This window comes from Vidua macroura, chromosome 5 (genome assembly GCF_024509145.1).
Source record: "Vidua macroura isolate BioBank_ID:100142 chromosome 5, ASM2450914v1, whole genome shotgun sequence".
In the NCBI taxonomy this organism is placed as follows: Eukaryota; Metazoa; Chordata; class Aves; order Passeriformes; family Viduidae; genus Vidua; species Vidua macroura.
The window spans coordinates 4,991,368-5,008,587 of NC_071575.1; the positions used below are offsets into that span (position 1 = coordinate 4,991,368).

General features: G+C 48.8%; 2 protein-coding genes across 3 annotated transcripts in view; one reads left to right on the forward strand and one right to left on the reverse strand.

Annotated features, from left to right (window-relative positions):
• Positions 1–2,817, forward strand: part of NINJ2 (ninjurin 2) — a 46,909-nt gene extending 44,092 nt beyond the window's left edge. Inside the window, exons 3-4 of one of the 2 annotated variants that reach the window (XM_053977921.1) lie at positions 756–950; positions 1,836–2,817. In XM_053977921.1, the coding sequence (XP_053833896.1) occupies positions 756–919 (164 nt within the window). In that variant the 3' untranslated portion in view covers positions 920–950; positions 1,836–2,817. The remainder of the gene's footprint in view (positions 1–755; positions 951–1,835) is intronic. The other variant, XM_053977920.1, reaches the window with a different exon arrangement.
• Positions 2,818–4,464: 1,647 nt separating this feature from the next.
• The window catches only part of B4GALNT3 (beta-1,4-N-acetyl-galactosaminyltransferase 3), a 61,152-nt gene continuing 48,396 nt past the window's right edge, over positions 4,465–17,220 (reverse strand). Inside the window, exons 10-20 of the mRNA XM_053977406.1 lie at positions 16,707–16,850; positions 16,200–16,309; positions 15,608–15,708; positions 14,893–14,969; positions 13,295–14,294; positions 11,894–12,192; positions 11,344–11,497; positions 10,596–10,668; positions 9,991–10,144; positions 9,177–9,303; positions 4,465–8,410 (exon numbers count right to left, since the gene is read on the reverse strand). Of these exons, the coding sequence (XP_053833381.1) occupies positions 8,302–8,410; positions 9,177–9,303; positions 9,991–10,144; positions 10,596–10,668; positions 11,344–11,497; positions 11,894–12,192; positions 13,295–14,294; positions 14,893–14,969; positions 15,608–15,708; positions 16,200–16,309; positions 16,707–16,850 (2,348 nt within the window). The 3' untranslated portion in view covers positions 4,465–8,301. The remainder of the gene's footprint in view (positions 8,411–9,176; positions 9,304–9,990; positions 10,145–10,595; positions 10,669–11,343; positions 11,498–11,893; positions 12,193–13,294; positions 14,295–14,892; positions 14,970–15,607; positions 15,709–16,199; positions 16,310–16,706; positions 16,851–17,220) is intronic.

A 17,220-nucleotide genomic window follows, 5' to 3' on the forward strand; every position in this document is an offset into this window, starting at 1 on the left:
CTGCCTTTTCCTGAATATCCTACATGGGTTTTTATGGGGGACAGAGGATTGGAGGCTCTGGAAAATCTGTGACATATTCCTTCCCCTGTCATACACACCACAGCTTTTCCTGGTGGCAGCTGTGATGGCTGGAGCCAGCTGGGAGGAGAAAGGGGACAAGGGACCACGACGTGGCTGCTGTTTGCAAGGCTTATTGGCCAGACAGCCCTGGTAACCAGGGTATTGCTGTGTCTGAAGGCATCAATGTCTATCAGCCAGGACTGACCCCATTCATGTACCCAGGCCTGATAGCTGTGTCACCACATAGGTGACGTCTGGGTGTTAGGGAGGAACTGGCTTCCCAGTGCAAGCAGAGCATTGTTGTCCTTGTCTCCCGTGTCCCACAGCCTGCCCTCAACGTGTCCCACGGCCAGGCAGTGTTGGGGGGACCACGGCATGTGTCTGGCTAGTGTGCAACAGTAACTTGCCTGTTTAGACCCTATTTAGGCCATTGCAGGGCCACGGCACCTCCATGGCAAAATGAAGAATTTTGCCAAAAAATCAACACAAGATGATTTTTTTCTCTGCTCCAGCCTTCTATGTCACCCTAGAGCAAGCTGTGGCTCCTGTAGCATTCCTGTGACTACTCCCTCTGCTCTGTGGCCTCAGCACTCAGAAGCACCATGAACATTTACCAGGCAGGGGAGGCTTGCAGGAACTGGCGGACTTGGAGTCAGTCTGCAAACTCCTTTTTCTTTTTGCATTGTATTGCACAGCTCGTTTGAACCTGAATGATATTGCAAAGCAACCCCGCCTGAATATACTCAACAACGCTGCCACAGCTCTCATCTTCATCACAGTCATCCTCAACATCTTCATCACAGCCTTTGGGGTGCAGAAGACTGGCCTCTACCCTTCTAGGAATTTTGGACCTTATTAATTCATGGGGCAATGGACTCAGGTAAGAAAGGGTGAGTTCCCATCACTGCCAGCCCCTGGGAGGGCTCTCAGTCTCAGAAAACATCACTGCAAGGTGGTGAAGGCAAAGCTGCACAAATTAACAAAGCCTTTCCAGAGGCACGTTGCTGTCCCACAAAAACCTGTGGCCATTGAACAAATTCTCTCAGAGGAGGAGGAGGTCTCCTCACTTGGTCTCTAAAGCAAGAACACCAAACATCAGAGTTGCTGGGATTTATCAGCAGCAAGTGGTTTTTGGAAGGCTGCAGAGCTCATGCTAGATATGAGTGGCAGTTGTGGATGGGAGCTGACACTGGGGAAGAAAACTAGGTGTGTTCTGGGAGGAATCCCAAGACAGCAGCACTATCTGAGCAGAATAAAAGGAACGTGCTAGGCAAGGCAGGGGGCGAAGAGCTCTTTACAACAGCCACTGTAGTTTGGCAAGGGACTGTTTTAAGCACCTAATGCTCATTTTCAAGGAAGCCCTGTAAATAAAGAGTTCATCCAAATGTCTGGGTTTCCATGTCACGTCAGCGAGGGAATGACAGGTTCTTAAATCAAAAGCACTTCAGCTCAAGAAGGAAAATTAATATATCTTGTTTACATGACCTGCAAAATTGTTTACTCCGGTAAACAGAGTTTGAACACAACATACCAGGGCAACAGCCAACAAGAAAGCTCAACAGACACATGCTATGGTGAGGACTGATGCAAGGGCCAAAAGCCTCTATAGAAACACTGGCAGTTTGGGATGCAGAGAGGGGCAAGTGCTGAAGAGCAGCACCCCACATGTGCAGGGGCAGTTCTGGTGTTGAGCAGTGGCTGTGACTGCTCCTCTCTGGCCATGCACACAGAGCAGTCTGAGGTGACCTTACCGGCGTTTCTTGTCTTCCCTGCAGGATCTGAGCAGTGCAGCTCTCCTCCGTGTTTCCACTGACCTCAGCAGGAGCCCATGGATGAATCCAGAAAACTGGGTTAAACTTCAAAACTCTGTGTATGTCATAGCATATCGGCCCCTTGCTGTAATGCTTTTGCAGTTCTGAGGGGTAGGAGCATTGCCTTTCCAAGCTAGAACAAACTTTGCAAGAGGAAACTGCAGGAACAGCAGCAGGTATACATTTTGAAAGTGCAGTTCTGTAAATCCCTTTTCTTATTTTAGCTGCCAGCTTCACATATTCAATATTGGTTCATTTGGTAGAGAAGACTGAATGATTTACTTTGTAGGCTAAATAAATAAGTCCAGCTTTTTTTTTTTTTTGTCTCAAACATAAGTTGATGCCCTTAAAGCAATTCTATCTAATAGTTTACCTCCCAAATGTTGGAATGGATTTCTCAAACTAAAAAAGAAGTTTTCCTAGGAGGATAGAATGGTGTGTGTACATGAAGATAGCTAGAACCAGTTCAAATGTTTTCCTAGTTGTTTAAAATTAAATGTGACATAGTTAAGGAAACAATCAGATATTTCCAGCACTGGAATATTAACAAGGACAGAAAATAGTTATTGTGGTCTTATGTCATCATCAGCAACCTATCAGGAATGATGTCAGAATAGCCTGACAATACTTAATAGAAAATGAAGAAACATTATACATAAGGACACAGCCTAGGCTTATTGCTGCAATGAAAAATTACAGTTGAATAGCTTATTACTTTATTTTTAAAATCAGCATTATGATTTATTCTTATCATTAATATAAATGTTTTAAAATGTATTTGGTTTATAATGACAGCTCTAGTAATTCTCTTGTATTAGAACAATTTGTTTCCTTAAGAAAAAAAATCCTTTGAATTAATGAGTTTCAAGATTTTTATGAAAGAGTAAAGATTTTCAATCCTAAATGTTTAAACTCTATAGTCATGCTAAAAAATGGTATTTTAATAGCCTTATGTAAGACTATTTAAATAATTACATGGTCTTTTGATTATTAAATGATTTTTCCATTGTACTGCAGAATCAGAGTTTAATATGGACTTCTCATTTAGTATATCCTTGCCACCCCTGAGAAAGAAATGCCATGAAAGCATCCTCACATCAGTCTTCAGGAGCTTCTGGGAGTGTCTGACACTTAGGAACAGATGCAGACAGATTTCATTTGTATTTGTCTTTACAAAACCAAATTTGTGTCAGTCACACGTGGTGCTTTTTCTGGGAGGGTGTGAATGATCTTGCCCACGAACTGGTGGGTAAGGCCAGCAGCCAGCAGCAGCTTAGCACCTGAAACTGACAGTGACCTTCTGGAGGGAAAAGCAAAGTTGCACAATAAGGGTAGGGTGGAAAATACTAGTTATGGATTTACCAGAACCTGAAGTGGTAAAGCTGAGCACAGCCTGAGATCTGTTTGGTGAAGCAGGCACAGACTTGTCCTCCACTTTTTCTTGGGGATGACAAGTCTGGGGTGACTCTGAGTTTGCTGCTTAACTTGGTCCTCAGTCTTTGCTTTGACTAGCAGCAGAGAGGGGTGGATGTTTCTGGGAAGCCTGTTATCCTGCCTCCTTTAGAAAAATGCTTCATTCTAGAGTAGCAGAATGAGTTGTAGGCACAGCAAAACCTCAAGCCAGGGGCTGTCAGCCACTGCTGTCTGGCTGGGTTCGTGGAAAGGTAAAACATTACATATCCTGCATTGCAGACCCCAAAGCCCAGGGTTTCATTGCTTCATGGAGCAGGAGGGAAAGCAATTAGCATTGATGACTGAATGCAAAGAGAGGGGAAAACCAGAAAATATTCAGCTGGGAAAGAAGCAGTGAGGGGAATTTCTTTACCAGATCTCAACTTTATCATTGTTTCAGAGACCTACTGGATCGGGTGTGGCAGCATGTGAGGCCTGCATGAGCAGAGGGGGCTCCCTGCCACTCATCCCAGGCAAGCAATAGGCTGGCAGCACTCTGGAATACTTTCCCTCCATCCCCTTTAATATTAATAATTTCTTGTTATAGTGAAATCATACTCATTAGCAACCTTGGCTGCCTCTCCCCCTTTGTGTGTGACTCCCATTGCTGCCAAGCTTTTGATACTCAAAGAAGGCACAGTTGAAGAGAAGATGGGCCAAAATTGAATTCAAATAAGCAGTTGCTGTGAAAGAGCTGACCTCCCATTCACGTAGGCTGTGCCAAGTACTGAACTCAGGTCTAGGCTCCCACCTGTGGTCTTCTCCAGGAACTGTCCTCTGCTTGCCAGGAGAACCACGGTGTTTTCCACATTCTCTCATCACATCAACATTAATGCTTTCCTGTAATGTGTATTTGTCCACTGTTCCCACTTTGTTTCACATTATAAACCCGTGTATACAGGAGGAAAACTGTTTTGTTGCCATCCCATTCTCCGCAGATCTAGAGGGGACTGAAGCAGGGCTAACCTTGCCCACTGCATCTCCCACCCACTCCTTGCTGCAGAGCTCTTGCTGGCTTGGGCTGAGAGTGATCTCTCTGGTACTGCCTGTGCTTTCAGCTAATGAAGACAGAGCACACCTGGATTCTAATTCCTGCTGCACAGTGATGCAGGTGCAAGTGAACACACAGACAGAAGAGAGCTCTTGTAGGAAGACAATGTATTTATAAAACACGAGGGAGAATCTGTATATCCCCCAGCTCCAACAAAGAGGTGGCTCAGGAGTCATCTTGAAGGCACAGAGCCACTTTAAGGCAGGTAACTCAAAGGTACAAGTCAGATTTTCAACACAAGGCATCTGTATCTAAAAAACAATCAACTTCAGACATTTGTAGGCAATGAGGAGAGGTGTTCATACCAGGCAAACATTAAGACAATGATGAAACAAATAATAATTTTCACACAATACACTTTGCTCAGATTACAAGCCAGCCCTTCTTCATTCCCTTGATGACCTGCAAAGCAAGCCTGAGCACCACTCTCCAGTCCTGAATACACGGTCATGTTTGTTGGCAGAGCCCCCTTGCTCTGCACCTCACACTTGGTGGCCCAGACTCCCCAGCCTGGTCACTTGCTACCCTGGAGAAGGTCTCTTCTGCAGCATTGTCCATCATCTCCCCAGCCACAGAGCTTCTGGAGCAGCTTGCTCCTGGCCTGATGCAAGGAAAATCCTATGGAACTGACTTCCTCCAGCTGTCCAGGCAGGACACAGCCAGGATGCACATGAAGGCCAGGAACTCCAGCACAGCTTCCTAAAAAGATCTTGGTGACAGAAATGTGACCAGCTGTTGAGGGGAGTCAGCTTCCTGGCCATGCCCTTTCACTGCGTAGCTGAGGGATCTGCTCCTGCTGTGCTTCCTGCTCTCCCCCTCTTTGTGACTCTCTCTGGGGAGAAAAACTGCAGCTTGCTTTGGAAGAGGGGCAGCAGCCTCCGAGTGAAGCCCAGTGCTGCTCCTGCAAGGTTTGCTGCTGGTCAGTAAACTGGTGAGTGTGGAGCCCCTTCTCTCCCTACACCCTGCAGTGAGGTCTCTGAGCTTGTGGCCTGGACAACAGTTTTTATTCCCATGGGCTCTCCAAGCTCCTCCTGCAGCTGGAGGCTGCCAGCTAGTGCCAATTAGTATTAATCACATTTACTACTTGCTTGGATACCAACTGAGTATTCCCACTGGAAGGGAACAACATTTGAGACGGCAGCTTTGACTGGCCATTAGGAAACTGGACTGAAAACCAGGAACTCCTTACATCTCCATCAAGGAGTCCTCACGAGGTAGTTCTGCTTACCACTGGCCTGGGTTACAAGGTGTGAAGGAAGGAGTACAGTCACAGCCGAAAAATGGGGGCAAAATCCTCAAATTCTGCTGGCGGTGCTGAACTGAGGGGTGCACCCTACTGTCCAGTCCACTCTTTGCTGGCTGTCCTCTGTGGTGGGGAAGACTCATGGCATTTATGCCAAGTGAGTGACCTTCTGGATGCACCTAATTCTTGCCAGTGTCCGCAGATGGATGCCAGCTGCTAACTTTAGGTGCACATCCACAACCAGATGTGAAAGCACATGGTACAAATAACTCCTCCTCCCCGTGCTTGACTTAGGGGCTGCCACCGAATCCAGCAGCTCTGCATGTGCAGACTGGGCACCATGGTGCTCCCAGCGTGATGGGCACAGACAGCTGCTTCTGCTAACGCCTGCCCATGTGCGGGCACTCGCCCTCCCGACAGCCTCTCCCCATTCCACAGGCATTGCGTGACACTGCCAGCCTGGACAGGCTGTGCAGGCACACTCCTGGAGCCTGGAAAGCAGCTCACCTACACACTCTTGGAGTTGTGTCTGAGGGAAGCGCAGGCTCTGACTTGCACTGAGAGCATGACTGACACTGCACATTCCAGGGAGAAACAGAGCTTATTGCAACATTGCATCACAGGGCTCTGGTCTCCCAAACTCCTATAATAGTTCAAAAAGAAAAGAAAAAATTAAAAAAAAAAGTGTTGACTGTTGTCAGCCTCTTCCCTCTCACCCCAACTGCCACGCTTTAATTTCTTAGTATCTGTGTGGGTAAAGTATTTTCCCTCAATAGGAAGACTACTCTGGCTTGGGCAGCTGGCTAAGGCTGCCTCTTCTGGGAGAGTCAGTGTCTCCATTCTGGCAAAAGCTCCACAGATTCAGATTCAGCCTTCTCCTGTCTACTTTTCACTACAGCTGCACACTGCACAGCAGAACTTTCTGGTATCTGGCTGACTTTTTCTAAATCCATCACTCACAAAACCCAGACTGATGCAAACAGATGATTTGACGTGATTTCTATCTCACATGCCAGAACTTGTATGTTCAGTTTTCCACTGCAATAGCGGAACTTGATGGACTCGTCAAGCACCACAGACACAGTAATAAATGAATGCCTATTCTGAATTGGCATCTACTCCATCAGCAAAGAGCAAAAAAGTCTAGTACCAGTCAGCTTTGCTTGTATTCTGCATACATCCATTACTCCTTCTTAGCAACCCCCCCAGAACTGGGCACCATGAGTAGCATTCTATGTCACACTCTCCCCTCAAGCTTGAGCCCTCTTCAGCATGGTATGGGGACACTGAAGCTGCAGTGTAAAGCACTGAGTGAGATGGGATTTCTGGGTTTATATAGTCTTCAAAAAGGTTACAGGGTAAAAAAAAAAATCTTGCCTTACATGAACAGGAGTTTTAGGGGATGAGACTTCCCTGTAGCACCAGGCCAGCTGCAGGCTCTCTCCACAGTTCTTCCATCAATGACAGCATGGGTTTGCCCATCCTTTTGTTCACTCAACACTCTTCTGTCCTCACTGTTTGTTACACCCAGTGCATGTGCCAAGACCTGAGGCCACCTCCTCCGTACCAGGCCAAAGCTCCCAGGGCTGTTCCAGAGATGAAGCACCAACAGCTGTGTTGGTTCTCCAACCAAGAAGCCTGCTCTCTACGTAAGAGAAACTATGACAACACACAACTGTGAGGCCAAAACTTACTAAATTAACTTTTAGATTCTGCATAAATGTACAGGATTTTGAGATCAGAAGACTCTTGTCTCCTTTTCTGACAAATCACAATACTTCAACTAATAAAATATTGCCACTTCTTCCCTGCTAGGGTTTCCCTGATATTGCTAGGACAAACACATGTCTGTCGGATAAGGCTGCAAAGTTCCTCCTGAGATGTTCTGCTAGCTTCTCTGTATAGCCCCTCCACTACCCTCAGGCAGTGGGTCAATAATTTAGGTGGAATTGTAACATCACCCTTGCCAGCTCACCCAGCTACAGGCAAATGTGGCTCCTGTGAGGGAAATGTATTTGCAACTCCATCCACAGCCCATAATTTGCTGAACGTGAGCACAATTTTTCATAATGACCGAAGTGAAAAACACAGAGAAAAATCTAAGCACCAGCAGCCTAAAGTGCTTATCAGCTCCTCTGTATCTAGATTTCCTTAAGTCAGCACATGGGCATGTGGGTGCAATACAGATCAGAGAACTTTGGTCCCCTGTCTAAAATAATGGGTACTGGAGAGATGGCAAAGGAGAGGAAATGGGGACGGTTGTGGATTCTTTTCTTTTTGTTTTTTTTTTCATTCAAGTTTTGAAAGAGAAGCAGCGTTGCTCTAAATAAACCATTCTAGGCTTAGCTGGGATTTGTGTTGGTTTGGTGCAAGACTCAACAGGAAACACAGCACCTCTCCCATTGTACCTTCTACCACACTGCATGGCAGGAAATACAAGTGCTTCCCCTGACATCTCCACCACACGCCCTCCCAGCCACACACGGATCCCATGTCTTGCATGCAGCGGCTGACAAGAGAACCTCCTGCTCCACTAGCCTGATCACCCCTTCCCCAGCTGTGCCATGCCATCAGAGGTCTCTGGAGGCAGAGGAAGAGTTTGGGCACTCGGCTGCATGCCCCAGTAAAGTGCACATCTGGATGAGATGGTGGACAGTGCTGCCAAACAACTCTGGGGTTGAAGGCTACAGTGTCTTCAGCTGGCGCCGGTTCCACATGCCCCGCTTCGAGTGAAACCAGTGGAAGAAGTTCCTCAGGGAGAGACGCTCCACTTCCAGCCCAGCCTGTAAGATCCTGGCAGACAGAAGAGTAGACTTAGGGAAAATTTCATCACAAAGATACTGACAGACTCAGCCCCAGGAAAACTCTTTTTTAAGTTGTGCTGTTGATAAGAGACTGCAAGCAAATTGGATAGTCCAGAATAGCTCAGGGGTATCCCGTATCCATAAGCAAGAATCTAATGTTTCTGAGTGTCTATGCACCCTTGAGCACAGGACTAGTCAGGAGTGCCTGCATATGCCAAGAAAGGAGGAAAGATGGCTGGCAGCACTGGATTGCAGTCAGCTGACAAGAAAGACAGGACAGAGCCCAAACCCTACAACTACAAACCCAGAGGCCCAGGATTTGTGCATCCCTCCTCACAAAATCCTCAGAAATTTTAACTGTACCTATAATCTTTAAATGCCTCTCCACCAGTTGGGCTTCAAGGCTAAATGTTATATGGGAAATGTGAGGGATCACACTACACTCTGAATGCTTGAAGAGGACAAAGCCTTCACAATCACCAGTGCCTGATCTGCAGGAGACCAACCAGCAGTGTGGCTGGAAGGCAGCAGAAAACAGCTCTCCTCTTACTAGTGGCTGCAACAGAGTGTTTTGTGTCTCCTCACCTACTAGGTTTGAGGTCAGGATATGCTCAAAGACTTTCCCTCACTGGCCAAGGTTATGGTGGCAGTAGTCATCTCAATCTCCTTAGATCCCCACTCCCATGGTCATTGGTTCTCGAGGATCTGATGGGCTTCCCCTCCTGAGCACTTGAACAGTGACAGTGGATGCCTACCTGTCGAGGAGTTCCCAGTCCTCTCCTCCCCAGCGGTCCCGAAACTCTTTTGTGTTCATGCCTCCAATTTTGTCCAGGTCAGACTTGTATATGCCCAGGAGACCAAACCCATTCACCTCCCAGTAGCCTGAGGAGAGCACAAAAGAGGCACAGCTTTGTTGGGGTTTTGAACCATTGATGGCTCCAGCAGAGCTGCTGGAGTGAGACTCAAGCTACTTTAGCACAATGTTGACACCAGGGACACTCAGCACCAAGGCAGAGCCAACCATGCCAACCAGCTTTGGGAATGAGAAAGGCTTGTGGACAGACAGCATGGTCTGATCCATCAACTTCTTAGCAGAGCTTCTCACATCTCCTGTCTGGCAACACAATTCCTGGACTGTCCCAGCTTCCCAGGGTTGTCCCTGTGCCTAGATGGCTCAGGATGGTCACCTCTGTCTAAAGGAAATCCTATGCTGTACCACTTTTCTCCCTCCAGCCTGCCTTGGTTTCCCTCACCCCTGGTCTACCAGCTCTCCTCAGGACAGGCTGTGCCCCCTAAGAAAAGAGATATGGTCAGACAGGAATAAAGGACGGTTTTTCCAAGGTCCTTAAATCCATGAAGAGCCCTAGGAGACTACCAGGAGAAACATCAGATAAAGAGCTCTGCTAGCTTTTTGATCTCAAATTCCAGGTCCCTGATGCTGCTAAACCCCATCCTATATCTAACACACACTCACCCTGTGGACATGGCTCCAGACCCTGACAGTGCCAGAGGAACAAATGTAGAGGCACTTTCTTCTTTCCCCACTTCCCAAAGTCTGAGCCCTCTTACCATCAGGCCACTGTGGGGACATCCCGCAGTGCAGCCTCATGACCATGGGTGCAAAGGCCATCTTGCCTTCCACGCAGTGCTTCCTGATTGAATCAATGACTCCAGCTGGGAAGTGGATGTGGAGGTCACACAGGAAGACAATGCTGTGCGGGTCCTGGAACCAATTGTACCAGTTGGGAAAAAAAAATAGGTTGACTTTCAGTAAATATTTCTTGAGGGGCAGGAAGACAGAAATGTGGGAGTCAAAATCTCATTACTGCATCAGAAACTGAGATCCCAAGGGCTGGCAAAATGTCCATTGGCTGATCAATGATGAGTGTGAAATACCATCACTGTGACCTGGCAGAGCCAGGACCACAAAGCTGCTACTGCTGACTTCCCTCCTGTCTGACAGTCCTAACAGATGGACCAAGAATCAAACAGAGCACAGGCTCCTCAGAATAGAGACACCCTTCCTCTGGAAGGACAGGAAAAACATCTACATTTGAACTGATCTGTTAGGCTATTCCCTTCCCTAAAAACCAGTGTGTTCAGTACCAAAGGCAGTGGCAACACCAGACACGTACTACAAACTTCCCTGCCCACCCAAGGCCCCCCAGACTCACCGTTACGAGGTCTATCCCCGCCTGCAGCCCAGCAGAACGCTCAAAATTCCCTGTCAGCTTCAGGTACCGGTAGCTGGGGGTCAGAGGGGAAAGGGAATTTCAGTGGCACAGGAGGCACGGCAGGCAGCACCACACAGCATTGGGCTATGGAGCCCGTGCACCCTCTGAAGCAGAGGAAACCTTTGCTGGGGGAGTGCACAAGCCCAGCACTGCTCCCGGTCCCAGTCTGCCCAGAGAGTCTTATGCCTGAAAAGAGCCTAGCAAAACTCTTCTCAGCTCTAGCCCAGCTCTGTCCTAGGACTAGACCTGGAAACCCCTGGCATGTAACAGAAATGACCAGCCAAAGCTGTTTCAGGTCAGAGTAGGGTCATTCTAGCAGAGGTCTCCATGCTCACTGTCCCACTTCTCAGAGCTTTCTTATGTTTTCTGTCCTCCCCCTGCCCCATCACTGAGAGACTTGCTTTCTCTTCTCTCTTGCAATCTTGAAAAAAGAGACAAATTCAATAAATTTAGCTGGAAGACTACACCAGGAATTGCCTTACACTTTTCTAACAGTGCTCCACACATATACGTGTATGCGCATCATAACAAAAATATATTCTTGTGGATGTGCAAGGTCTGGATGGATGGTGTCTGTGGTGTTCCAGCTGAAGCAGGCTGTGGCTGGTCAATACACAGAGACTGCCAAATGTGCTATTTGCAGGCATATGTGTGTGAGTGGCTTTTTGTCACCAAGCAGTACTCCCACCTGTGCAAGGAAGACCTTTTCAGAGCCTTCTCGACATCCATGTCATCACTGCTGTAGTCGGTGATGATGACACTGAAGTAGGGATCCTTGGTGACTCGGAACAGCTCTTCCATGTCGGAGATGAACTGCAGTACCCAACGTGCCTGGTTTTTCACTGGTTGTATTGCAACAGGGAGAGAATCAAAGCCAACTGATTTAAATGGTGATGTTTTTCCTCAACACACAAGGTTTCTTGCCTTCTGTGAAATCTCAACAGCCTTTCAGGGATGATGTAATAGGCCCAGGCTGAAAACCTGGTCCACAGAGCCAAGGAATCAGTGTGGGTTCTTCCCCACCATGTGACAGAGGTTTTCTCTGGGATTACAAGCCATGGCTGCTTGGGCCCTATCATATTTTTGAGGGTATTTAACTTGGAGAGAACAGAAATTGGAAGCGACCCAAGTAAGATGGCTGAGACTGGCTCAGACCCACAGTCCAGGGCTGCCCTCATGGGAACTGCCCATGGGAACTGTGCCACCCCTCAATGTCCTGGGGAGGCAGGTGGCCTTACCTGGCACCACGAAGTGAACCACAGCCTGGTGGTTCCAGGAAAACCCCTGGGGCCAGCACAGCTCTGGCTCGTTCGCCGCAGCCATCAGGTGCCGCCGGCGGCCCCACACCAGGTTCCTCATCCTCCTCTCGTCCTCCTCGTGGCTGCTGCTGCCCTGCCAGCCCCGTGCGAAGATGTACTCGGAGAGGCGGACGCGCCGCTCGCCCTGCTCCAGCAGCTCCAGCTCCAGCAGGTAGCGGCTGCCCCGCATGCGGTCCTGCCGCTTCTCCACGTTCACGATGCGCTGCAGCTGGAAGCGCCTGCAGGAGACACAGCTGGCGTGGGCACAGCCTGGGCACCGGCCCCTATCCCTCCCTCAGCCCTGCTGGGCTCCTTCCTTTGGGCCGGCACAAACCTTTGTGCCCCCAGCTTCCCCCTGCTCTGCTGCACTGCTTCCAAAGTTCCATGGGAATGTTTAGCACCTGTTTCTCCTAAATCCACAAGCACGTGGGATTAGACCTGGGATTCCAGCCAAGAGAAAATATTTGGCAAGAGAAATGAAATAAAGGTGACACAGAAAATAACAAATGTGTCTGAATGATTGTGTAGGGCTGGTAATAGTGAGTGTACTCAACACCACCTGCAATGATTTTGGCACAAGAAGCGTGTTTGGGCTGCTGAAACTGGCTCATGACAGCTTATCAAACAAGAATATGGAGTAGGACTGAGCAATCATACAGTAGAAACTGGCAGGAGCTGTAGATTCAGAATGGCCAAAACTGGATGAAATGCCAGGTCAGTCACGACCTTTCAGATCATAACAAGAGTTTCTGCTATAAAATAGATGCTTGTGAGTTAAAAATCTTGAGAAAATCTTGTGTGTACTGGTCAGCTACACCTGGCTGTGACTGATGTGACCCTGAAAAAGCAAATGTGATCTTAATATGTAGCATTAGGCCTACTTCCAGCAGGGATTAGAAGCTAATAACACCTATTCCATAAAACATCCAGGATTATTTGTCACTTATGTATAGGAAGATTAACACCAACTGAAACCAGAAAAGACTGGTAAAAAAATTATAATTTTTTAATAACACTTATAAAAATTAAGTCTAGCCTAACAGAAGGGTCAGAAGTTAGATTGTTTAGCTTATGGAGGCTAGAGGAAGTGTGTCTGTTTGCCAGAAGGGATGGTAAGTCTTGAGAAGAAAAAGAACCATACCAAGACCATGTAACATTTCTCACGCAAAAGAAGTGTGCCTGAAGTCCAGTGTTTTACACAGATTCCTTGCCTGAAATGTTATTCACCGCATCTAGTTCATCCTCTGATTCTCACCAGTTACTCACATAACAGGTATTCCCCATACAGCATGGTTAACCAGTTCTGGGACAGTGCCCCTTGGTTTTCTCACTGCGCCTTACCCTTTACTCCTCTGGTTGAGCTTCCTCAGGAAGACACGTGTAACTTCCAGGGCCTCCCTTTCTCTTAGCAGCAGATTTCCCGAGGTGTTGCACTTCAGGTCAATCCAGTCTGTGCGCAGCATATGGAAGTCCAGGTTGCTCATGCTGAAGGTCTGCTCCCAGTTGACTGCCTGGTCAAACACTGGTACATAATCAAAGTCCTCCTCATCTTCCTCCTCTGGCTCTGCACCCACCTCTTCCTCCTCTGCTGCTCCTCCAGACTTGCCCTTCAAAGGAGATGCCACTTGCACCTCTCCTTCATCCACGTCCCCATTGTTGGCCGCCTTCTGCTCAGCAACGTAGGACTGCACCTGGCTCAGCCACTGTGGCAGCCCGGGCTGCTGGCTGGGGCTGGCAGCACTCACTGCATGTCTCCCGGCTTTGCCAGAGGCTGGGCCTCCTTTCCCAGCTGGCACGGTGCCTGCTGGCTGCAGCCCGTCCTTTGTGGTGCTGAGGTCTCCTCGAGGTCCTACCCTGTTGGGAACTGTGACCTCTGAGTCCCTGGGGTGGCCAAGAGACTGCTGCCTTTGAGACACAGTCCTAGAAGAAGGGATTGTCCTTCTGACAGCCACTCTCCCCTGGATGGCCCTGGCATGCTGCGGAGGGCTTCTGGAATTGTCTTTGACGCCAGCTTTTAAACGGGGTCTCTTCGTTACTGGGTTTCCCTCTAGGCCAGTCAGGCTGAGGCTTTGGTTGGTAGAGGCCAGCATGGCTGATTTGATACCAGACCTTCTCGTCCTCCTCCTCCGTATCTCCTCTCCTGCATCGTCACCCATCACCGAGAGGAGCCGGCGGCGCTCCCGGAGGGAATAGTCCTCGTGAATATTGTCACTGCCCAAGACGTTGCTGGGAGCCTTGCCTGCTGGCCCTGCCCTCCCTGCGCCAGTGCGCTCGGGGGCACTGGTGCTCTCCACGTCCTGCTCCTCATACTGCAGGTCATCCTGGTTCCCCTCCTGGGAGCCTGCAGGATGAATCAAAGTTACACCTCTGGCATCCTCCCACTGCCTTCCCTGCCCTGCCCAGGCACCCACCAGGCAGGGGGGCAGCTACTTCTCGCCTCCCCTCAGTGCTGTCTCTCTGCTCAGAGGGGCAGGGATGATCTCCCACGTAGGTGGCTCTTGCTGCCACCAGCCTCCTCAGCACCCATCACTCTCCCCTGCCAAGGGCTGTGGAGCTGTCTGGCTTTGCCCTTAGCTGTGGGTCTGGCCACAGCTCTGCAGGACAGGTGTGACCAAAGGCTGCCACACCGCACACCTCTGGCTGTGTTACTCCTGCCCATGTTTTCGCTAGAATCGCACCTCAGCTGAGCCGTGGGCCTGACAGTTGTCATGTTGTCCTACTGCAGCCCACTGTTTGGTGAGCTCCCAACCTGCCCTTAAGGGAAGTAAAAGTGGCAGCAAAAGTCTCCTCCCAGACACAGCAATCTGGCAGGGAAAGGCTGAGACTTCCTTGGCATGGAAAAGTCAACTTCCTACAGCTTCCTTCAGCTGGTGCTGCAAGACCACACACAAAAGCAACAGATAAAAGGATCCTCTGTGTTCTGACATTAGGGCCCCTACCTGGTTGCTCTGTCTCTTCTCCAGAGTCCAGGCTCTTCTCTGGCCGATCCATTTTCATGTACTTGTAAAATCCAAATCTGCAGAGAGAAGAACAAAACACAAGTTTGATGAATGTTACTTTTCCCTTTCCTGGAAGAAGGAGGAAGATCCTGAGCACAGGGAGGCCATAATCAACTATTTTATTGGGAAAGTGACCATCTTTATCCTGCAAAAAAGTCCTCCTGAATTGGCTGGGAGTCCTTGCACAAGGTGTCTGATCGTTGCAGGAGGGAGCATGCAAGTAGCAGCTCCCTTGTGGGGCCACCACTGGGATCTGGGTACCAGTGAAGATGAGTGACATGCATTTCTTCCCCCAGAGAGAGGCCTGGTGGTGAGCATAGTTTGGCTTTCACAGTGACAGCTATCAGGAGGCTCCAATGACTTGCAGGCCAAGCTTGCTGGGAATACACTCCCTGATGTAAGAGAACAAATATTCTCTGACTCAGCTACTGGGTTAACAGTGCAAGAAAAGTGCTAGTAGTTTCCCCTTGAGACCTAAACGTATTTTCACTTAAGCTATCAAAAGAAGCTATAAATGCTTTAATGTTTTGCAAGTCTTAGGGGATCTTTAAGAATTAAGACAAGTCCTACAGAAGTGAGCATGAAATTCCACACCAATTCCAGCCTTCAAGCTTCTCCCCTCCCTGCTAGCAAACCCAAATTTACAGCATGCTACCTTTCCAAATAATAAGGGTTTTCCTGGTAGAAGCATTTGTTGTCTTTCTCCATGTGGCTCAGGCGGCTGTAATCATTTGGGTAAACAAAGGATAAATGAACCTGTGAAGAAGAAAGAAAGACAAAGTGAAACAAAGTGAAACCCTCATAAATGCCAGACATCAGTCACAAGTTGACCCAGACATAGCTGCAGGATAACCAGCACTTTTTAGAGGGAGAAGGAGTTGCTCACTCTTTCCCTCTCCAGCAGCAGGCTGTGAGCATGGAAGACAGAAGGAAGCACTCTAGGATACATGTATGTATGCATGTACCTTTTACCCTCTCCCTCAGCATCTGTCCACCTCTCTAACTGTGAGCTTAAGTCCTACAACAGAGTGAGAACTAACTGGGAGAGAGGTGGCCAAGTCCTCCTGAAGAGATGTCCGTGGCTTTAGTAATCCACACAAACTACAGTCCCCCCCCCGTGGAGAATGAAATCCCCAGTCACTGTGAGACTCCCTTGCAAAGGCAAGTTCGGGCCCCATGGCTAAAGGGATCTCTTCTTCCTCCTTGTGTATCCCTGGGCAAGCAGCAGGTTAAGAAATCCAACTTACGAACTGGAGCCCCTGGTAGCGCTGCAGAGGAAATCCATTTACCAGGTAGCTGGGCTTGTACGGGCAGTCGGGCAGGGCCCGGTGCACGCGAGACTTGCTGAGCAGAGGCACTGCGGAGAAGGAACACACAGGCAAGGGCTGCAGGAGGAGCCCTGCTGCAAGCACGCACCAGCTTAGCTACTTCTGTCCCTGGGTTCCATTTATCCATGTGAAATATTAAGAAATAGATTAAACAAACCTTCTTGCACGGCTCAGCTCTTTACATTCCTTTAAGACGCTCACACAAAAATATGCCTGGGGATGTTGTTTGAGCTGGATACCAAGAAAGAGGAGCTGGCTTTAGTCTGTGCTTTGTTTCCTACAGTGACTGATACTGTAGCTGCCCTTCTCTTTTGCACCAGGAATAAAAAAGCATAGCCTGGATAACTGCACTAAAAGAAGACAATCTTCCCAACTGTGCTCCTGCACAGGCTGCAGTTTCTTCCTCAGCTGCTTTCCAAGTCTTACCTTCATAAAGAGTGTCCCGGGGGTCAGGCTTCAGCATGTCAGCTGGGTGTACCCTGCTGCCAGCGCTGTCAGCAGCCCAGCTCCTGCGAGTGGCCAGCGTCTGCGGGATGTGCCCGACCTCATCCATCTTCAAAAGCGTCTCGTCTAGAGACCAGAGAGAGAACACAAGGGGGAGACAGGGGCTAACTTGCTCCTTGACCTCTCCCCAGTGTCAGCCCTTTCCAAATGGCATTGCATCCGTGGCACTAATGCTGTTTCTGGCACAGGCCAAGGAAAGGCTCTGACCCAGAAAGCTGGAGATATAGAAGCTGTAGGGTGGGAACACAGCAAGCACACACAGTGATGAGGAGTGGACGAAAATTACCTCCTGCCTTGGACACAACAGCACTGGTGTGCTGAACAGGCTCCGTACTGGCAGGAACTACTGGACACCTCTGCATTATTAGTATTAAGTTTCTTTTCAAAGGAGATGGAGAGAGATGAATGGGAGGAGAAACCTGAGGAGCAAAGGAAG